This window comes from Orussus abietinus, unplaced genomic scaffold (genome assembly GCF_000612105.2).
Source record: "Orussus abietinus isolate OABI.00-Male unplaced genomic scaffold, Oabi_2.0 scaffold31, whole genome shotgun sequence".
Taxonomy (NCBI): Eukaryota; Metazoa; Arthropoda; class Insecta; order Hymenoptera; family Orussidae; genus Orussus; species Orussus abietinus.
Window position 1 is genome coordinate 1,040,656 of NW_019394774.1, and position 20,180 is coordinate 1,060,835.

General features: G+C 41.1%; 6 protein-coding genes across 14 annotated transcripts; 3 read left to right on the forward strand and 3 right to left on the reverse strand.

Annotated features, from left to right (window-relative positions):
* Positions 1-48: 48 nt before the first annotated feature.
* Positions 49-796, reverse strand: LOC105698640. The gene is made up of 2 exons (XM_012423051.2): positions 388-796; positions 49-312 (listed from the first exon to the last, which is right to left on the reverse strand). The coding sequence occupies exons 1-2, from the start codon at positions 794-796 to the stop codon at positions 143-145; spliced, it is 579 nt and encodes a 192-aa protein (XP_012278474.2). The 3' UTR covers positions 49-142.
* A 201-nt stretch (positions 797-997) lies between these two features.
* On the forward strand, positions 998-3,245 carry LOC105698639 (60S acidic ribosomal protein P0). The gene is made up of 5 exons (XM_012423050.1): positions 998-1,096; positions 1,689-1,782; positions 1,857-2,267; positions 2,350-2,694; positions 3,003-3,245. The coding sequence occupies exons 2-5, from the start codon at positions 1,729-1,731 to the stop codon at positions 3,144-3,146; spliced, it is 954 nt and encodes a 317-aa protein (XP_012278473.1). The 5' UTR covers positions 998-1,096; positions 1,689-1,728; the 3' UTR covers positions 3,147-3,245.
* Positions 3,246-4,354: 1,109 nt separating this feature from the next.
* On the forward strand, positions 4,355-9,052 carry LOC105698674 (glutamate--cysteine ligase catalytic subunit). Its single transcript, XM_012423134.2, has 9 exons — positions 4,355-4,640; positions 5,789-5,898; positions 5,984-6,169; positions 6,272-6,444; positions 6,676-6,893; positions 6,975-7,343; positions 7,409-7,759; positions 7,822-8,003; positions 8,087-9,052. Exons 1-9 carry the CDS (start codon positions 4,491-4,493, stop codon positions 8,262-8,264), a joined length of 1,917 nt encoding a protein of 638 aa, XP_012278557.1. The 5' UTR covers positions 4,355-4,490; the 3' UTR covers positions 8,265-9,052.
* LOC105698675 (protein Mpv17) lies at positions 9,004-10,444 on the reverse strand. 3 transcript variants are annotated; one of them, XM_012423135.2, is made up of 5 exons: positions 10,330-10,444; positions 10,052-10,107; positions 9,869-9,984; positions 9,583-9,804; positions 9,004-9,481 (listed from the first exon to the last, which is right to left on the reverse strand). In XM_012423135.2, exons 1-5 carry the CDS (start codon positions 10,368-10,370, stop codon positions 9,356-9,358), a joined length of 561 nt encoding a protein of 186 aa, XP_012278558.1. In that variant the 5' UTR covers positions 10,371-10,444; the 3' UTR covers positions 9,004-9,355. The 3 variants fall into 3 exon arrangements, with proteins under 3 accessions (XP_012278558.1, XP_012278560.1, XP_012278559.1); XM_012423137.2 differs by having other exon boundaries at positions 10,194-10,444; XM_012423136.2 differs by having other exon boundaries at positions 10,052-10,444.
* A 1,613-nt stretch (positions 10,445-12,057) lies between these two features.
* LOC105698664 (trimeric intracellular cation channel type 1B.1) lies at positions 12,058-17,130 on the reverse strand. Its single transcript, XM_012423105.2, has 8 exons — positions 16,859-17,130; positions 14,554-14,710; positions 14,099-14,194; positions 13,882-13,970; positions 13,485-13,572; positions 13,282-13,402; positions 13,037-13,199; positions 12,058-12,488 (listed from the first exon to the last, which is right to left on the reverse strand). Exons 1-7 carry the CDS (start codon positions 16,977-16,979, stop codon positions 13,044-13,046), a joined length of 828 nt encoding a protein of 275 aa, XP_012278528.1. The 5' UTR covers positions 16,980-17,130; the 3' UTR covers positions 12,058-12,488; positions 13,037-13,043.
* Positions 17,131-17,335: 205 nt separating this feature from the next.
* LOC105698665 lies at positions 17,336-20,157 on the forward strand. 7 transcript variants are annotated; one of them, XM_012423107.1, is made up of 5 exons: positions 17,336-17,515; positions 17,967-18,096; positions 18,182-18,364; positions 19,262-19,629; positions 19,858-20,157. In XM_012423107.1, exons 1-5 carry the CDS (start codon positions 17,370-17,372, stop codon positions 19,892-19,894), a joined length of 864 nt encoding a protein of 287 aa, XP_012278530.1. In that variant the 5' UTR covers positions 17,336-17,369; the 3' UTR covers positions 19,895-20,157. The 7 variants fall into 7 exon arrangements, with proteins under 7 accessions (XP_012278530.1, XP_012278531.1, XP_012278534.1 ...); XM_012423108.1 differs by having other exon boundaries at positions 17,985-18,096; XM_012423111.1 differs by having other exon boundaries at positions 17,430-17,515; positions 17,993-18,096.
* The last annotated feature ends 23 nt before the right edge of the window (positions 20,158-20,180 follow it).

Sequence of the window (20,180 nt, forward strand, 5' to 3'; positions counted from 1 at the left end):
TCTCCGCTCGGATGTTTTATTTCTTTTTTATTTTTTTAAAATAAAATCACAGATTATATCGAAAAATCTCATAACTCGGAAAATTCGGCGTTCCGCTGAAAGGGTCTGGTTTTACCTTGAATACTCTTTTTAATTGCATTTCTCAAGGAGTAGATGGCTCCGTACTTGCAGTCGCACTCTTCGTGTCCTTCGTGCTCTCCTCGTTATCCTTTAACTCATCTTCCTCGGCACTGTCTTCGTCAACCTCTGGCTTCTCGTCTCCACCCTTCTGACCTTTCTTCAACTTTTTCAACCTCTCTCTGCGTTTCTTTTCTGTGGATTATAAGTAAACCGTGTATCGGGGGTAGAGCATGTTTTATCTTGTAAGGAAGGGTTGAGGCGGAAAACCTCTTTTATCTCGGGCGATTTCCACGTTCTTCTCCATTTCGCTGGTATAATTTTCCTGCCTTTTATGAGCTAGGCCGTCTCGAGCGAAGGCAACCTCCTCTTCGAGATACCACTGCAAAGGTCCTCGACATCTTTTACAACTGCCCAAAGAAGCTGCGCTTTTGATCCTGTGAGTTCCTCCCCATTTTATCGGGTACGGTGACCTGCCGATGTCTTGGATTCGGAACTTTAAACCTGGTCCACCGCCGTTCATAAATATGTTTTCCATTGAGGATTTATACGGCGAGTCCTTCGCCCCGTATCGTGTCTCGGGGTCCTGGGATTTCTCGTCGCAGCAAAATCCGAAGGGCTTTTTTAAATCTGCCCTGTCAGGGCCTGCTCCGACTCTCTTTGTTAGGCTTTTTTTCATCTTTATAGGTTTAATTTACCTGCAACTTGTAAGAATTTTGGTTAGATCTCACTGGCAGTACAGGATTCGACATTTTATCTAATTTTATCGATTCAATTGTCCCAGGTTTTTAAATTGGTTGCGTGGAAATGTGTGCGAGCTTCCGGTGGATCTCGTGAGATGGCGACACGCTCGGATTTAAAGTAGTTATATGTTGTAACGAACAAACCTTGTGTCCCCGCGCCGTGGACAGTGAGCTGCATTGGCAGAACCGTAATGGACTTCCGGTGACTCTTCTACATAACCGCCTTCTTTGCCAAGGTACGTTGTTTCGTTTTAAGATTACGTTTTATTAACTCCAGTTGAGATAAGTTGCGGACGCTGAATCTTCCAAAAATGAACGATTATTCACAGTGTGTTTCAGGGGTGTAGGTTGTAATAATTGATGTTTATTTGGCTGAAAATAAATTTCTATCTGGATGTGAGGTTATAGTTCCACGCGGCGTGGCACGTTGGACAATGTGGTACACAGTTGATCTTTTTTGGCGAGAGATTAAACTTTCACCAGTTGCATCTAAGAAAATGCCGATAGAAAAAGAATTTGGCGATTTTAGTTCTTTACGGATTATTTAGCACCAAGGAGTTGTTTCCGGCTAAATAACTTTTGATTTCGCAATTGATGGGAGTGCTTTGGTCATTAAAATTTTCTGCGATCATATTAAATGATGATAACATTAACACGTCTAAATGAGCCAAGGAAGCACGGAAGCTAGAAATAGCTGAACCCATCCGTGTGTTGGAACGACTGTTGAAGAGTAGCACGAAAATGCTATCTGATAAAATACTAAAAATGTCCCTATAACGTCCAAGTTTTACATACATTTATTATGAATAACTACCTGTGTCTTTTCAGTCCTTAAATCTCCGTAAGGAATCCTTACACGCACTTTAAGATGGGTAGGGAGGACAAGGCAACATGGAAGGCCAACTACTTTACAAAACTAATTGTAGGTATAAGTATCTGAATGCTTTAAATGTTTGTATCGAGGATTCTAGTCATTTTAAACTTTGAATTTTTCAGCAACTTTTGGATGACTACCCAAAATGTTTCATCGTGGGTGCGGACAATGTCGGTTCAAAGCAAATCGAGCAAATTCGTATGTCACTCCGTGGCACTGCGGTTGTGCTGATGGGAAAGAACACCATGATGCGGAAGGCAATCAGAGGCCATATAGAGCGTAATGCAGCTTTGGAAAAGCTCTTACCACATATTCGCGGCAATGTTGGCTTTGTCTTCACTCGAGGAGACCTGGTCGAGGTCAGAGACAAGCTACTGGAGAATAAAGTTCGTGCTCCAGCCAGAGCAGGTGCTATTGCTCCTTTGAGCGTCGTAATTCCTGCTCAGAACACGGGGTTGGGTCCTGAGAAAACTTCGTTCTTTCAAGCCCTTAGTATTCCAACCAAGATCTCCAAGGGTACTATTGAAATTATCGTAAGTGTCTCAGAATCTAATAATAACGGTACCATGTACTTAATATAAAGAAAATGTGGGAAAGGTAATAATCATTTTATAGAATGACGTCCATATTCTGAAACCTGGTGACAAAGTAGGAGCTTCTGAAGCGACCCTCCTGAACATGCTGAATATTTCTCCGTTTTCGTATGGATTACTTGTGGAGCAAGTATACGATTCTGGTACTATCTTTGCACCAGAAATTCTGGATATCAAGCCAGAAGATCTTCACGAGAAGTTCCTAGCTGGTGTTGCTAATTTGGCTGCTTTGTGCCTCGCCATCGGCTATCCCACTATTGCTAGTGCTCCTCATAGCATTGCCAATGGACTCAAGAACTTATTGGCCATTGCTGCCATTACGGATATAGAATTCAAGGAAGCAACAACCATCAAGGAATTCATCAAAGTAATTTATTTTGCTTTTAAGCTTTCGATTACATAAATTTATTCATCTTTAGGAAATATTTTAACCTTTTATGAATCAAGTTTAACATACAGTCATGAAAGGGTAACAGATGTAATAAGTATGATGAAAGCAGTTCATCTGAATCTCTGAGTACTGCGACAGAGCTAGAAATAGCTGAACCCACTGTCATAGCAGAGTGTCGGTTGAAAAATCGCGTCGAACACGCAGTCTGATACGAACAGCAATTACAATAATTGTTGTAACGTTGCTTTCGGATAATAACAATTTAAAAATATCTTTGGTTGCAGGATCCCAGCAAATTTACAGCTGCAGTTACTACTGCTGCGCCTGCTGCTGCAGCAGCAGCAGCACCGGTCGAGGAAAAGAAAGAGGAAAAGAAAGAAGACTCTGATTCCGATGACGGTGACATGGGATTCGGACTCTTTGATTAAAAAAAAAAGTGATGGAGTACTCTACCCTGCGTCTCTGAGTGGACCTGAGTATTGATGTTTTGTACCGACGTCCGAATAAAGTCCAAAAGTAAGAAATCATACCTTGTTTCACAGAGCATGAAAGTTGAGGGCTTGCGATACTACTACCTCGTTATGTTTTGCTCTGTGTAAGAGATTCAACGTAATGATATGCAATCTAATAAGTTAAAAACTTCAAACCAGTTATCTGAAACGACCTTCTTAAGCAGAGGCTCCTAGTTTCTCTAGTACTCCTAGATAAAAAGTAATCGTGAACGAGAGAAATTTAAATACTACATAAAGTCAAACGCGCAGGATTTCGCTTATTTGAAAGACGTGCCTTTAACGATCAAATCTTATTATAGTTTCTCTTGAAGCATAAAGTGGAGAAACCGCAGAAAATCCTCTGGACGTATAATAGCAACTCATCGTACCCATTCACTTTTCTCGGTAATCTCCCAACTCTACTGGAGGAAGTAAAAGAAGAGTACACATACGTACCTAGTTCCATTGGGTTTTTTCTAGCAGAATAATCCTCGGCCGGTTCGACGAGTGAACGTTCGATATAGTCAAGGTCTTTTCTTTGACGAAAGAACGGTCGATTCCTCGTGCAGTAGCAGGTCGGTCGGTCGGACGTCAAGAGGTGTTGAATGCGAGTTTTACCGCGTTTTTCATAAAACTTACAAACTACGTTAAAAATTCAAAGTACCTTCTGGATTAGATTATCATAAGTAAAGGTGATCAATTGAAGTGAATTCCCTATAAATTTATCATGAGAAACACGGAGGGAAAGGTTTATATTTATTAGAGACAAAAGTTCCAGGTTGTTTCCACTTTCCAGAGGAGGTTATAACCGATTCTTATAGACCCTCATTCTCGACATTCAAGTTGCAAGAAATTTAAATAAGCAGGTAATGGGTGCGTCCACTAGGACTGACGAGATTTAGGAGAAACTAATATTTGCATTCGAGAACCTGACATGTGTTTTGAATTTCGCGCATAATTTCGCTAGTTATTGCAGCCACGAAAGTGTTGCGATGCGATTGGTCGTTTCCGTAAGATCCTTCACCAGTTAAGGCAGACGTCAATCGTGACGCTGCATTCTCGCAGGTTGGGCCGGAGCGCTGCGTGACGTAAGCAATCCATGGTTCCATAGACTGTGGCGACACAAGGAGACGGTTGGAGACGGTCAGTGGCGCACAGTGGCGCACAGTGGCGCGCGGTGTGCCGAGTGAGCAATTGGTGTTCGACGTAGACCGTCGGCTCGGTTTTCCGCGTGGTCCTGTATATTCGGTTCGAAATTTTGAACAGTTTTTTCGAGAAAGAATGGGCCTGCTTTCCGAGGGAAGTCCTCTCGACTGGGAAGAGACGAAACGCCTAACCGACCACGTCCGCCGCCATGGAGTTATCCAATTTATTAACCTCTACAAGCGACTACGCGATAGACAGGGCGACGTGCTCAAATGGGGAGACGAGGTGAGACCGCGATTATTACTCATTCATCGCGTTAACGCGACTCGACTCGAGGCCTCCTCAGAAATGCACCCTCGGCTCGCGTCCTGCCGGCTTTATGGATTTTTCAGAAGCAGGAAGCGACCTAACCTCGATTCGTAATATGGTACAGGATTCAGATGTCGATCAATCGGATAACCATTTTATAATCCGGCTGGGTGCTGCCACGAGAACTGGCTGGAATAGAGAGTTCATACGAATTTTTTGGAAACATCTCGTGTTACATCGTTTGCGAGATTTTGCGGTGGCAAACTCTTTCAATTGGTTCTTTTTCTGTATCTTTGCGTAAGAGAGCATTAGCTTCGGCACTCGTGGAGGCAATTTTCAATGTATTGGCTTAAACACTTAACTCATCTAATGGGTGTGGGAAAAGAAAGAAGTGGAACGACGTTACAGCCGTCAAGAGCTATTGTCTTTTGGCCTTCGAGTTTGTTTCATTGAGCATGTAATTGAAGCGGTAATGAAGCTTTGAGTCTTAAACATTGCCTTACGAGAATGCAGTTATTACACACCGCTCATATTACACAGTGTGCTTCCAAGTCGGAACAATGCTTGCACGTTGATGTATACATTTGTTGTATTTTAACGAGAACCAGGCCTTGGCATGTATTTATGTAAATCATATTAATTAAGGAGAATTGAGACTAAAATTTTATTAGAAGAGTTTTTCATCTTTACAGAATTTGAATCTCTAAAAATTAGTACTATTCTTTGCACATTCTAGTGAAAACACTTTACAGATTAACGATATAACGTAATTATAAAATGTCTTCAAAATCTGTTCTAATTAACGAAAAAGTCAAGATTGCACCTTTGTCTCTCGAGGGAGCACAATATTGTTCCGAGTCGTTACATTGCATTCGTCTTATCTCGAGTACTCATATAAATTGCATAATTGTGACATGTGATATCATTAAGTGGTTCTCAAACCGAGGAAGAAAACTGGCTGATAAGACCAGGATAGCAGAATTTCTTAGCGGAAGGTTACTTGCAATCGCAGATAATTGTGTTTATTATTCGCTGAGAAATGTTTACAGTGTTTTTCATGTTTTAAACCTTTGACTCTATTGAAATTGGTGGTTTTGATAATATTCTATCTTTTGCTCTTTCAGGTGGAGTACATGTTGGTCAAATTTGATGACGAAGCGAAAACCGCAAAACTTAGTTTGCATGCCATGGAAAGATTAGCGACCTTGAACGAGAAGGAGCACAGGGACCCATTGTGAGTATGCAGACTACCGTAATACAGCCATGATTAATGAGCGCATTTTCAAATGAAAGTCCGTGCGACTTTTTTTGTTTTACAGAAGTGTTAAGTCATTATGGAGACCCGAGTACGGCGCCTATATGTTGGAGGGAACTCCGGGAAAGCCTTACGGCGGCCTCCTGGCGCATTTCAACGTGGTAGAGGCGAATATGCGATACAGGAGACAAGAGGCATCGATGGTACTCCCTCCGGGCGAAGTTCTTATGTCGTTGACCAGCTTTCCGAGGTATCTAAACAAAATTTCAACGAAGCGATCGCTCTCCGAGGATACGCCGCCTTACTCTACGCTTCACGCAACGTCTCCGGGTTGATTTGCGGTTAATTTTAGGTTAGGATCGTCCAATTTTACCGATCCTGCAGCTAATCCTACACCGAACTCTGGTGCATCGAGGAGCCTCTTTTTCCCGGACGAGGCCATTTATCCTGGCCATCCACGGTTCAAAACCCTGACAAGGAACATCAGACAGCGGCGTGGGGAAAAGGTGGCGATTAACATTCCAAGTGCGTTTTGAAACAACCATTACCTCGTACTTGCAAACCTTGGGAGCAGTGAGAGCGAAGGGGTGAAGTACGAAGGAGGAAAGTGAAACACCTGTACGATCCTTGCCGAAGTCCTTACGCTGGAGAATCGTGTGATCTCGACGAATCCTATACTCCTTTATAGTTCACTTAATCAGAGCCTGCTTCGTTAACTCCGTTGGTTCGATCGTTGATTAAAACCGCTCGTTGCAGTTTTCAAGGACTTGAACGTTCCTCGACCCTTCAGGGAGAGTCTGGCCGAGCTGGGCGACGACGGTTCCAGTCAAAAGGCTGCAAAGGAAGATCACGTTTACATGGACGCCATGGGTTTCGGGATGGGATGTTGCTGCCTCCAACTGACGTTCCAAGCCTGCAACATTCAGGAAGCCCGGACCCTGTACGACCAGCTCACACCGATGTGCCCGATAATGGTAAGTTTATTAGTAGCAATTCGTTGATAATTCTTATCATCTTCCTCGTACGTATACGTTATTAATCGTTCGTTACTCCAGTTGGCCCTAACAGCCGCCAGTCCTTTCCATAGGGGTTACGTGACCGACGTCGACTGTCGGTGGAACGTAATCTCCTGCTCCGTCGACTGCAGGACCGCCGAAGAGCGGGGCTTGAAGCCCCTCCGCGAGAACAAGTTTCGCATCGGCAAGTCCAGGTACGACTCCATCGACTCCTACCTGAGCACCCAGGGGGAACGTTACAACGACGTGCCGTTGACCTACGACGAAGAGATATACAAACAGCTGTTGGACAACGGTATCGACAGGCTGCTGGCACAGCACGTGGCGCACCTCTTCATCAGGGACACGGTGTCTCTCTTTTTGGAGAAGGTGAACCAGAACGACCTGGAGGACATCGACCACTTCGAGGTGACTATCGCCGCGAATCCAGGGAAACCATTAGCTGTAGCCTCGGCCTCGAATTCAATCCGTAGAATATCCAGTCGACGAATTGGCAGACGATGCGATTCAAGCCTCCACCGCCGAATTCCGCGATCGGCTGGCGAGTCGAGTTCCGGCCCTGCGAGGTACAGATCACGGACTTCGAGAACGCCGCGATCGTTTGCTTCGTCGTCCTCCTGACCAGAGTCATCCTCAGCTACAAGTTGAATCTCCTGATACCGATCAGCAAGGTCGACGAGAACATGGCGAGGGCGCAAAAGAAGGACGCGGTCAAGGCCGAGAGATTCTGGTTCCGGCGAGACATAACTTCTGCCGCAAAACCAGAAGAGGACGGCGAGTCCGAGTACGCGGAGTTCACGATCGACGAGATCATTAACGGGAAGGTGCTTGTCGCTGATATAACGCGTCCACCCGAATGGGACTTGACCTTCCGTTTTGCTCGCAGGATTCCCTGTTTCCGGGGTTGATACCGCTGATCAATTCCTACCTGACCGGCATGGACGTGGACGCGGACACGCATTGCACCGTCCAGCGTTACATGAAGCTGATACAGAGGCGGGCCTCTGGGGAACTCTTGACGACCGCTGCGTGGCTAAGGAAAGAGGTCACCACGCATCCAGATTACAAGTAGGTTCCCGATACTCCCGGGTCTTTCTCGTGGCTTCGGTCGCGGTGGACGTTCGCTTACCCCGATCTCGCGTTGTTCTCAGGAAAGACGCGGTTATAACCGAGCGCATCAACTATGACTTGTTGAAGACCGTCTGTAGGATCCAGACGAACGAGCTCCTGTGCCCGGAACTACTCGGGCTGTGCACCTCGTCGAGGACCACCGAGACGATCCCGGCGGCGGTCGCGAAGGCGGAAAAATGCCCGCCGACCGATTGCTGAGATATCGCGCGCGACTCGGCCATTCCACCTTTTACTTTCTCCTGGATTCGTTTTCTTTCAAGTATTACCGCAAGTGTTGGGTCCCGCCAGAGGCGCCGGTGTCCGGAGGATACGATTTTCTTGTACATACGCGCGCTACGTTTCCACGTAATTCGAATTGGTCTCCCCGTAAGCGATTGTCGGTACTTGTACCTACGCTGCCCTCCGAGTAGGGAGGCTGAGCCTCGGTGCACGGAGCATACTTATATACGGGGTAATTCGTTGATTGGAAAAATCGCGGAAGATTTAGGGCAAGGGCTGGATCATGGGGCGCGACTAAGAACCGCGATCGCCACGAAGGACCGTGGAAACGATCGGAAATTGCGAATCTAGGGTTTGGTCTAGTTTTCCTCTATCACCGTGGACGCGTCTCGTGGTACTTTCGATGCTAATCGTTGCCGAGGATATCCTTTGACGGCAATCTGGTAAGCCAGGAGGCTGTGCCACCGAGAACGGATGCATTTCTCCTAATTGCGACGTTTTCCGCCGCAGAGCCGTGGGACTTAGGGAAGTTTATAACGTATTATGTTTCTTCAAGCTTTTGTATTTTTTTTAAAGGCTAGCGTAAGGGCCGACGCGACGCTCTCGCGGCGCGTTAGCCGTCATTTTGGTGCTTCGTTTTCTCGATAGGCTTCGCTCGCTCGCTCGTTTATACCACGTACAAAACAAGATGTATAATCAACCCTCGTCGGCCGACGCGTGACTTGTTATTTTCACTTTTATTAAAACTGTACAGCATCTGTGAGGAACTGTCTGGCGTTTTTTTTTTTATCCGTAGGTGAGTCTTGGTTTGTGGACAACCGTCGACATGGTTTTATACACGTAAATATATCAACTCGGTATAACTTATCGTTTTAGATGATTCGAGTATCTATGGATTCGGTCACTGGTTGGTACAACTAAAAGCTTGCCATGGTGTTGCATCGTGCGAGCATGACTTTTGCCTCTCTTTAATCCATTCCTTATATTAATTGACTAATCGGCATCGCTCTCGTCAGCAGGTTCTTTGTATAAAATTGTGTACAAACTAATTCTATATTGCACCTATATTATTAAGAATCTCTGTGGGTTCTGTAGGAAACGTAGGTATTCCAGAATATAGCCACAATTTGGACGACTAAAACCTGATATTCCAGGGGTACGAGGGAGAAGTTCACAATTTGTACCATCGGCCATAGCTACGATGTCAGGCAATCGAAAAAAAAAAACATAGTATTATTTTCTTCTATTTTACTTAAGGACTTTTTCATTATCGTAATTCTTTGTGCAATGTACTCACTTTATAATTATTAATTAATATGTCTTTGTACTCGTTACGTAGTTTCTCTTTGTTCTGCTCCAAATTGTTTCCTCGCAAAAATCCAATGCTATTGAGCAGGACCGCGATCAATGCCGGAGCAAAAAACAGTTGATCGCATACTACCTTTTTCAAGATCACGGTCTTTCCTTTGGATCCAATACGCTTGTCCAATATTCCATACCATGTTCTTATTGCAGGACCCTGCATGAAAAAAAATCAATGTTACGTTACCAGTTTCTGGAAGTAGCTCGATAGTTTGTCGTACCATCAAGAAAAATCCGAGTCCTCCAAATTGTGCGGTGCGCACCAGATCGATGTCCTTGTATTCCCTTCTTTCGACAAAGACCTGTGCGATCTGATCACCCGTAGCCATTAGAATACCTGCAAGCATTCCGGAACTATATTTTATGGATTTTAATTCTAATAGAGCTTCGGATCATCGAAGTACCTGTTTGTACCGCTTGCATCCTTAGTGGATATTTGGTTAGAAGCCTTTGGTACGTTCTGAAAATGCCACTCATATTCTTAGTGTAACGGTTCGGTTACCGCATAAAAAGTTAGCAAAGTTATCTAGTTATAAATTTTCATACAAAGTACGTCTCTCGAAATAATTGTACAAGGCGTGAAAGCTTGGTTATTTAGTCACTACAAATTCTTATAAGCTTCATGATGAACCGAATAATGTGAAATTATTCTGTAGTTCAATATGAATTTCTTTGGCAATACCTTCCCGGTAGTTTTTGGTACATTTTTAAAATAACACTCATCTCCGTTAAAGCCTGGATATACAAATATCAAATTAAACAATGTGCCGACAAAATGTTATCACACATGTGATACCTTCGATTATGCTACAGAGATGATGTGGGAGATCGCTCATAGGCAGGATCGCGCGATCGCGTCCTGTGCGGCCCCCGGTGGAGGATGCGGGCGGCTAACGCACTAGCCACCTGTTACCCCCAGAGATGAGTTGGGAGATTGCTATCGGGCCGATAATGGACCGTGATTGGGCCGGTGACGTCGTCCAATCACGGAGTCGGTCACGGCCGGGGATTGCGGCCCGGCCGACGGATCCGACGGATCCGACGGATCGCCAGTTGCTCCTGAAAATTTGCCGCGATAGGATGTCGTTGAAAATTAAGTAAATGGCGGGGGGCGCGAGGGCCGCGGAAGCGGATACAAAGGTGGAATGCAGTGATTACTGTGTGATAATATCGTTCAATGAAGCAAGAGGAAGAGGAAGCGTGGAAATTGAACTCGGGTGTCGGAGGCATCCCGGGATGCTCTCTCTAGGATTAGGCTTTTTGCACCCGGGTGGAATGAGAGAGAACCGTGGAGTGAGTGTGTTGGAACGAATGTGTTTTTTCTTTTAGATATAGCTAGGGAGGTAGGTCAATTGTCTCGAGTGAATGTCTAGATATAAGCAGGCAGGGCCAGGGCGGGATCTCTTCCTGGGGGTTTGGGAGGAGATCCCGAACCTGGGGTAATTGTCCACCCTGTGATATATCCGCGATTGTATCAATTTTCTTTCAGCAATAAAATTAATTAGACCGCGCTTGGGAATCGAATAAATATGCAATACGCTCGGACTGCGCATCCTTGGATCGCAGGTCGTCGTTTTGCTAGCTTTTGAATCTGCTCGCGGAGTAATTTTTTTTTTTATCCGGAAAATCAGGGGATTGCCAAGCGTTCGAGACGTAGGGGGCTCTGCCCGAAGAGACTACAAGTGTCGAAGAGGCTATATGCCGAAGCGGCCCCTTAAGAAGAGGGCAACTACGATGGCCTTCCATTCTTTAGAACGGACAATCATCATTTATTTGGCCACGTTGTCCCTCCTATATTTTTATACGTATTTTATCAGGATTGACGGGGAGAGACGGTGAACTATCGTTTTCACGAAATTTTCTCGAGTCTGTATTTAAGTAAGATAAATATATTAGATTTTTGTCACGCCAAGTAATGTATAATTGAATACATTTTTATTGGGTCAATTATACGAGATCGATGCCCTGCGAAATATTCTTGACTTTAATGGTAACTTTAGTAAGTTATTAGCTCTTGTATCACCGTCTCTTTCTCGCTTTCCCAATGGTTTCGTTTGCGCCTTTGTGTTCACTTTCAGCTTTAGGTGGGCCACTTCAGAGAATCTGGCGACTTTCTGGTGTTTCTTCAATGTTCCGTTTTACTTGTACTTTTGTGCCCCTTTGCAGGTTTAGGTGGATCACCTGGAAGCAGCTGATTTGGCAGAGATGAATTGGGAGATTGCCATAATGGTAAGCCACCACCGTCAACTGCCGCATGGTATTACATGGAAAAGTTTTATAAATATTTGGACTTCTTGTTATGTATATATCTCACACTATCATATCATCTTAAGACGGTTAAAACAAAAAATAAATACCTTAGCTTCGAATTCTCGCTTATTACCACGCACCTAGTCTGACGTACCACGTGTACCTTTTAATAAGATCGTATCACATGTTCTTTATTTATTAAGGTTCCAAGAATAACTTTTATGTGTGCATAACAAGTCGATAACAATACCTGTAGTTATTTTGATAGTCTTTGGATTTTGAAAATGTTTCATTCTTTCCACCAAAATTCTTTTAAAGAGGATTGAAACGGTTTAACTTAAAATTATTATACGGAATTAGGGTGTAATACTGTTTACGCTATTCAGCAATTTGGTTTCCACCCTACTGACCCTTAGAAAATTTCGTCACACAAAAGTATAAGATAAAATATTGCACTTTATATATTCTGATGTTTCGTCGAGTGTCATGAAGAATTAATCATCGATTGACTAGTATACGTTGTCACTTCACCCGTTTCATTATTTCTTGTTCTCTTCAGCTTATGAAGGGGTTTGTTGATGTACTCCTCCTCTAAAACAATAATTATATTATGTTATTAACATTGTACAACATAATGTTATGTGACATGTATTGTCAAGGTCAAGGTCCCGAAAGCCTTGCCCCGCTATCGGTCATCGCGAAACTAACTTGAACAGACTTCGGTAAGCACCAGTACAAACTGGAAACTGATATAACCTGGCTGCAATGGTAAAGTAACTAGGTTATATACAGTAAAATGTTCATTTCATGAGACTAGTATAAAAAAAGTTGTTGAAACAATTATTATAGTAAAATAATCATGGCAACTGATGCTATAATTTATGAGTTACGTTTCTTATGGTTTCTATTACTAAATTATTTTATTAGTATAATCTTGTAAATAGTTCTAGGAGCTGTAAACTATGGTTTCATCTATTATCGATTGACAGAAATATTTTTAGTAACTACGACTACGTTTTTTTGAGTGTATAAATAAAATACCGGTAATGTGGCGCGTCGGTAAATAGTTCTTTCGATCAATTAAATCCGAAATTTTTCACCTGACCTTAAAACAGTCAAGTGGTAATCCTAATTCTTACCATAAATTTAATTTGTTTTCTTTACATCTGTTTTCTCATCCTTCGCTTGTCCTCGGCCTAAAAATTTGGATAACGAGTCCCAGATTCCTCCCAAGAAGAGAGCACAGAACAAGTTTTCAAATGGCACAAAAGGATCGTGAATACCCAGTAGAATTGACGAGAGCTGCAAATAATTTATACAAATTGTAAAACTAGCGTTAAAAATACACGTTGAATCTTATTAGGAAAAATACATGAATGCGTACCTTGAAATAGACAAAGAATATCACGATACCAAAATATACTAAAGCATGAGGAGCTGATATTAGGTCAGTCTTTTTGTCAAGAACAAAAATGATCGATGCGACCATTGACGCTTTAGTGGGGCTGAAAAACAAATATATATGACTAGTTACGTTTCGTCGATTAGTATGAAAATAATTTAAAAGAATATCTATTAGTGACATACAAGCTTGGCTGCATGAATTCCATTGCTGTCGGGGTCCAAACTCCACGAATGAGACGTTCAAATAATTTAGTGAATCCAGCACCATTGCCTAGAATAAGATGTCAAACATTTGTATACCATGTTCAATGCCCACACTCTAGTAATTCTTTAGCCTTCTTTTACGATAAGATACAAAGTATACCCCGAACAGATCGGGTTTATATTTAAAAGAATAAATAAAAACCAATCTTGAAATTCTTCTTGACAAAAAATTATAACAAATTCTTTTAAACCATTTTATGCCTTCAACCTAACCGAAAACGTGAAATATATAATTCTTTACCGAGGATGAAAACTGAAAGAATAGTTTTAAAGCTGAAATTGATGTAACTACGTATGTATTTATATAATACCTTACCTTTGAGCGTTCCAATTAGTATCATAATAAGATACGCATTTGGGTACAACTTTCCAGCATGCGTGACACCATCGAAAACTTTTTTACACCTGTACATACAATACACTTGACACGTTTTGTATAACTTTGAGTATTGCGCTTCCCTTCAACGTACATATTCGAATGCTTCTAAAAATAATAATTTAATTCAATATCCCAGACTTATCTAATTACTTACCTGTATATTTCTTTCATCGCTGAACATACAATTTTTACCGGCAGGAATTTGGCAACTTTGTATCCGATATCGAACGGTGTGTAAAATATGGCATACCTAAAATGAAAATCTCGATGTACCATGCCATTCGAAGGAGTATCGTATACAAAACGCTATGCAAAACTTAGAACAAAATACAAAAAGTATTGGGGGAATTATAAATTGGTTCACGCAATTACTGTACCAAGAGAAGACAAATATAAAAAATAATTATAAGTATCTTCTTAAATACCGTAATGGTACAATTTTAACGACGGGACGATATCTCCAACTTAACCCTACAGTTTACAATTCATACGATATGTTCCCCGTAACGGTGGAGCAACGGATAGACAAAAATAGCATTTTCAAAAAATTACGGTATCCCTAATATATGTCGCATTAAATTATGAAAAACAAAATTTTGTTGTACTAACCAAACAATTGTTGCCACCATTATTTGAGGGGTGTTTTTTAAAGGAGCAAGGATTGGTTCTCCAAGAAGAGCGTTACAGAGCATACCTCCTGCAAAAACTACTAACATCGTGGAGAGCCAACATGACAGAGGATGCTTCCGGGAAAATGCTTGGGCCCCTATAAAGTAAAAAATACGTAAGAAATATTGGTATAAGAATTAGGTAAAAACAATTGCGATATTATTAAAAATATTATTTTTTATCCCAAGTGGTCTTCTCGTAAATATTGCATATAGTATGCAAGGTGTGGTACAATCGACTAGCATTAAGTATAACATTTCCGACATCGAATACAGGGTGTAACAGAACTCGCAGTCACGGTTTGAACAGCGCAGTCCTTGTTGGAAAAAGAGTTGAAAAGTCCTGTACTATTTTTTCCTACCGTGTATAAATTTCCTGTGACAACTAATTGAGGCAAAGCCAATAATCGCGTTCTCGAACGAAACGCATAGCGGAGAGGACGCCGATAGGTCTATGTTCAGCTGTTTGCTGCTGTTTGCTGCTGTTTGCTGCTATTTGCTGCTGCTACGGTGTAGGAGCCGCCAAATTTTATATCAGGACACTCGGTGAAGTTTCGCGCCAAATACATATAATGGCATGTTCTTAATACAAAAAAAATCAATTTGGCGATTTTTATTATACTTACATTTAAACGAAATATTTGAGAAAAATAGTTTTTTATGCATCATTTTATTTGTAAAAAGAATTAAGCGATGATTATAAACCATTGCAGGTAAAACATGTTGTAATTACAAACAGAATGACGTAAGAAGTTTTAAAAACAATCCGTAACCAAATTTGTCACAGTGGCGCTGAACAAAAAAGAAAAAACAATTTTTTGAAATATGCATAAAAAATCTGTTCATTCTTGAATTAATCATACATATTTACAGAGCAACGTTAAAGCATTTTACTTGTAATTCCTGCACCGTACAACACTTCCGTAAAAAGAAACAAAATCGATTTTTTTTTTCAAATTTGTCAAGAGTCCCCTTCAGCACGGTAAGAGAAAAAAGAAATATTAAAATTTGTATTCCTTCTAGTTTTCCATTTGGCATACTATTTTAAGAAGTAAAACTTAAAAGTTAACATTTTGTTATCGATAATTAATCACAGAAATATTGACCTACATCTTGGCTGGGGCAGTTTACCGTATACTTGTCCTGCTTCGACCTTTACACGAAAATAGAGCAACTAGATTGTCTAGATTAATCTAGAGAAAAACAGATATTAATTGTGCCAAAAAATTTCTCAGATACCCACGGACACGTGTGCCAAATATTCGCTCACTTCTAGCTAGTCTCTTCCTTTGATTTAAGTCCAATCGTTTTTTTTTAATTTAAACTTGGAATGAAATCTCTAACGAGAAACGAAATATTAAATCCCTACAATGTAAATCGGTGTAAGCTATTAAATATTAAATATTATTACGTTGTAAATGCCACATCGATCGTTTGTGGATATAAATTTCCCATAAATACCATACCAATGTGCGTAACGCACTTTTGTTATAAAATGGCATTGAATTATAAATGGATTCTATAGCAATATTCGTATCGTACGAGGGATCGATTCCAATAAAATTACAACGCTTGCAATCGGCTTCTCATCGAATTCCTGACAATGTGCCACTTTGGATGTTATCAAATGAATTACCATTAAGCAAAATTTAGTTGTCTATCGAACCCAAATCTTAATTTTGTTTACAGCAGATGCCGTAAATAACGTTAACTCGAATCAGAGTTGGGTAGACTTTATCGAATAAAAAAATGTTGTCGCTTATCCAAATAAGTTTTATTCGGGATATCCAACTCTGCCTTAAATTGGAGCTTTCATAAACGAAAAAATCGGAACGGTTTAAGTTTGTTCAAAAATGAACAACCCCAAACCAAACTTCTTTATAGGAATATGTCCCGGATAAGGGCAAAATACTCAAACCACGAAGCTAACCATGTTCTGAAATAAAGAATTAAAGAATAGTCGCTTAGTCAACGTGTAAGCGAAACAAGTTACGAAATGATGAATTACATGAAATCGGAACGAAAGTACGAGTTACCGTCACGTTTTTCTGTCAGCATTACGGAATGGGATTGTTTAGTTTTTTGCTAAAAGGACTGACGAGACGTCTCAAGGACCGTCCGCCAGTCGAGTCGAACCGAGTCGAACCGAGTCGAACCGAGTCCGAAACTCGACAGGGGTAAGAGCTGTCCCGAAGCAGAAGCTCGGAGGAACTTTAAATTTAGAATTGGTTCGAGCTTGATCTTACCAGGGCCTAAATCCTCTCTGACGTGTAGCGCACACAGTACACAATGGGCAATATCGAAGTATGGAAACATCTTCAATTTGATGACCTGATTAGCTATGTCAAGAAATGCCTCGGGATCCATGTTCGTCGATGTTGCCTATTTCGGCTGGTTTCAAGTGAAAACGATTCCCGGCGCTTTAATCGAATTTTCACCTCGGAAACGGAACACTGGCCGCGAACGTTGAGCGCGACGCTGGCCGTGCGTCGTCTGCTGCCTCGCGTCGTCTGCTGCAAACCCCCCTCCCCTCCTCGTCCCTCCTCTCCACGTTTGCACGGTGCTCGAGGTAAAGGTCGGTTTACACGAGCCCGATCCGTCTCCATCCCGTACAATGGCTAACCTGGGCTAACATGAACGGTGTCGGGCAAATTTAGATACTTTATCTAGATCATTGGGGGATTATCTTTATTACATCTAGATACAGTAGACTCCCGTAGGGTTGGGTAATTTCAAGTTTTTCGAGGTTTTTCACGTATGCATGTACATACTGCATTACGCAAACCACGCAAACCAAGTAGTTCACCGTACAAAACCAATAAATCACGTTTCCAATATGAAGGATGGCGTAGACGTGCAATATGCGGCATCACGAGAGTACAAAATCGGGTGAATAGTCTTAGGTGAGGTGAAAGCGAGAGAAATGAGCTCTCCTCCCAAAGGTAACCAAAGGTAACTGGCTTCCCTTCGGATATGCTGCCGCTGCCGTCACCGGCCGCACGGAATACGCCGTGGAAGGGACGCGAACCCTTTTTCCAAAGAAACCAAACATTTAGAAGCAAATCAAATTAAATCAAAGTAATAGAAGATTATTCTTAAACATTTTTTTATTTCTTATCGATTCTATTGCTTCGTCCTTTGAATCAAGGTATACATATTACGAATTCGCGGGAGGTACTAACTTTTAGTATTTTAACCTGATTCGAGTTACAAAATCGATCCCTGATCTCGGCAATGATATGCGTGCACCTTAATAGTCATCTGTTATATTAGCAGCAATGAAGTTTGTTGTCTTTGGGCTTGTCAAGTTCTGCCCATGATACTAAATAATAAATAAGTTTTTTATATGGCCAGTAAATCAGAACATTGCAGCTTCGAAGATCGAAAAACGAGTAATCAGAAAATGTCATCTATGCAGCGTATCAAATCGTGGGATGAAGATGGTGGAAAAAGGAACCCATTACACAACTTGCATTTTGATAAAGTTAGTATATATTTGTTGTGCTTTATATGTGTTAGAATTTCATATAAATATAAAACTGTAATCACATAATTTCTATTAATAACAGGTTCGTCGTCGTGAAGTTTATGCTACGTTAGAACCACCTGCTACAAATACCAAATTAACAGAATATCGTCGTAACGTGAAGCAGCAAACTCAACCTGATTGCGAATTAAATGCACCATCAAAAGTATATTCTAACAAAATGAAGGTCTTTGCCGATCAGCTGCCGACATATGAACTTCTTCCAGTAAATAAAATTGTGTTACTATGTTCTAATATTTCGGCGAGTATAATGTCACAGCCCGGTCTAATGCTAAGTATAGGGGAGTAATATTTAGGTTTAGATACGAGCAAGATCGTTCTTGGTGCATACGGGGACTTAAAATTGAATATCTATCGTTCAGCTGCAGTAAATCTTAACATTTATGCTTACTTAATAAGTATCGTGTATTTGGAATAGAAATTTATTTTTTGTACACAGTTGCGTGTACGATTTGATCGTGGACATAGAAATACAGGGACCGAGCATATCCCACGGAATCGAAGCTGGGTCAGAAGGGGGGTTAATCGGCCATATTGGCATGTTCAAGTGCCAAACATCACAGAGTCAAAGTACTAATTTAACGATGAATGTTCCGTGTGGTTCGTAGTTGGAAGGAAAAATCTGGGAAGACAAAGAAAAGGAAGCAAGATGAACCCATTGTTTCGATTCACGTGTAAATTCAAAAATTGGCTCCTTTTAAATTTAGTAACGTAATTTTTCATTCTGAAAATGTAACGATAAAAGAACAATAATGTATGTTAGAATATCTATGAGTCAATTTTTTAATTTATAAACATAATAAAAATACATTTTTTACTTTATGATTATTATTGGACACTTCATTTGGTATAAAAAAAAAACAAATTATTGCAATATTTTCCTTCACTATTTCATTATGGTAGAAAAACATGCGAACGATTTAACCTTTCGCACTCTAAGCAATTTGTATGTACGCAGGTAGTCAACTGGCCTGGTCTTAGGAGTGCAAAGGGTTAATTATATTGCCTCCGGTAAAGGTGTTTATACATCGGTCGAACGGTGTTATTCTGTTTCTTTACATAATTTAATAAAAAATATTAAAATTTTTGTGTATATTTGCAGCAGTGGGAAACAAACATCAGAAATTTGATACCTTCGTACTTGCAAAACTGCTTTCCTGATCATCTCCAAAATCAGATGAATGAAATCAAATTGCGCTATTGCCAAGCAATGCATACATTTGGAGTTAACTGTATTGCGGCTGTTCAATACGGCTTTGAAATACCGGTACTATCTGATCCTGCATTTAAATTTTTAGGACATACCGAATGGAGAGGGAAGTATTTAATGAATCGTTGTATTATCTCAAAGAAATTCTATCTCCCTCACAAGTTAATAAAAAATATACTTGCACAAGCTCATACTTTGTTACCTGAGTTCATATGTGATTTTCGTCAATATAGATCGCATGGATATCTCGATTTGAACAGGTATTGTAACCGATAATGCAATTTCTGCACATACAGAGAACAATATAGTTTACTACTTAGGAAACATTCCCACGGGTCCACCTCCATTCTTATTCGCTCCGATATATATATATTGGAGAGCATAAGAATCGAAGTGACACGTATTTTTCATACCGGCAATTGATTTCACGGGACATCATGACAATCGGTAACTTGTTGCTGCCTATTTTTGTTTCGTTACCCAAATAGTGTTCGATCATTTGAATCGACTTCAGCATCGCTTTAAGGTGATACGAAAGGGTCAGCCTATACAGGGTGTAACAGAATTGGTAGTCACGGTTTATACAGCGCTATCCTTGTTGAAAAAAGGAGTGTACTATTTTTTTTTTACAGTGCGTAAGTTCACAAAATAATGCCCACTTTTGCTTACATTAGATGTATGTAACCCCCTGAATATTACCAATCGATAGATCGGCATTTAATTTTTCATACGCCATATTTATGTAACTAGATTATTGAACCTGATAGAAGCCGATATAAAGAAAGGTGCTCAAATGATAACCAATTCTTAT

Excerpts from the sequence above, each read along its gene's own strand:
- LOC105698640 (XM_012423051.2), bottom strand. The coding sequence starts at position 796 with ATGAAAAAAAGCCTAACAAAGAGAGTCGGAGCAGGCCCTGACAGGGCA. Across the intron at positions 313-387 it reads AATCGCCCGAGATAAAAGAG|AAAAGAAACGCAGAGAGAGG; the intron begins GTTTTCCGCCTC and ends TATAATCCACAG.
- LOC105698639 (XM_012423050.1), top strand. The coding sequence starts at position 1,729 with ATGGGTAGGGAGGACAAGGCAACATGGAAGGCCAACTACTTTACAAAA. Across the intron at positions 1,783-1,856 it reads ACTACTTTACAAAACTAATT|CAACTTTTGGATGACTACCC; the intron begins GTAGGTATAAGT and ends TGAATTTTTCAG. Across the intron at positions 2,695-3,002 it reads CCATCAAGGAATTCATCAAA|GATCCCAGCAAATTTACAGC; the intron begins GTAATTTATTTT and ends CTTTGGTTGCAG.
- LOC105698674 (XM_012423134.2), top strand. The coding sequence starts at position 4,491 with ATGGGCCTGCTTTCCGAGGGAAGTCCTCTCGACTGGGAAGAGACGAAA. Across the intron at positions 4,641-5,788 it reads TGCTCAAATGGGGAGACGAG|GTGGAGTACATGTTGGTCAA; the intron begins GTGAGACCGCGA and ends TTGCTCTTTCAG. Across the intron at positions 5,899-5,983 it reads AAGGAGCACAGGGACCCATT|AAGTGTTAAGTCATTATGGA; the intron begins GTGAGTATGCAG and ends TTTGTTTTACAG.
- LOC105698675 (XM_012423135.2), bottom strand. The coding sequence starts at position 10,370 with ATGAGTGTTATTTTAAAAATGTACCAAAAACTACCGGGAAG. Across the intron at positions 10,108-10,329 it reads TACCAAAAACTACCGGGAAG|AACGTACCAAAGGCTTCTAA; the intron begins GTATTGCCAAAG and ends TGGCATTTTCAG. Across the intron at positions 9,482-9,582 it reads TATTAATTAATAATTATAAA|CTATGGCCGATGGTACAAAT; the intron begins GTGAGTACATTG and ends CTGACATCGTAG.
- LOC105698664 (XM_012423105.2), bottom strand. The coding sequence starts at position 16,979 with ATGGATCCCGAGGCATTTCTTGACATAGCTAATCAGGTCATCAAATTG. Across the intron at positions 13,573-13,881 it reads ACTAATTGGAACGCTCAAAG|GCAATGGTGCTGGATTCACT; the intron begins GTAAGGTATTAT and ends ATCTTATTCTAG. Across the intron at positions 13,200-13,281 it reads TATTCTTTGTCTATTTCAAG|CTCTCGTCAATTCTACTGGG; the intron begins GTACGCATTCAT and ends AATTATTTGCAG.
- LOC105698665 (XM_012423107.1), top strand. The coding sequence starts at position 17,370 with ATGCATGTACATACTGCATTACGCAAACCACGCAAACCAAGTAGTTCA. Across the intron at positions 17,516-17,966 it reads AATCGGGTGAATAGTCTTAG|TAAATCAGAACATTGCAGCT; the intron begins GTGAGGTGAAAG and ends TTATATGGCCAG. Across the intron at positions 18,365-19,261 it reads CGACATATGAACTTCTTCCA|CAGTGGGAAACAAACATCAG; the intron begins GTAAATAAAATT and ends GTATATTTGCAG.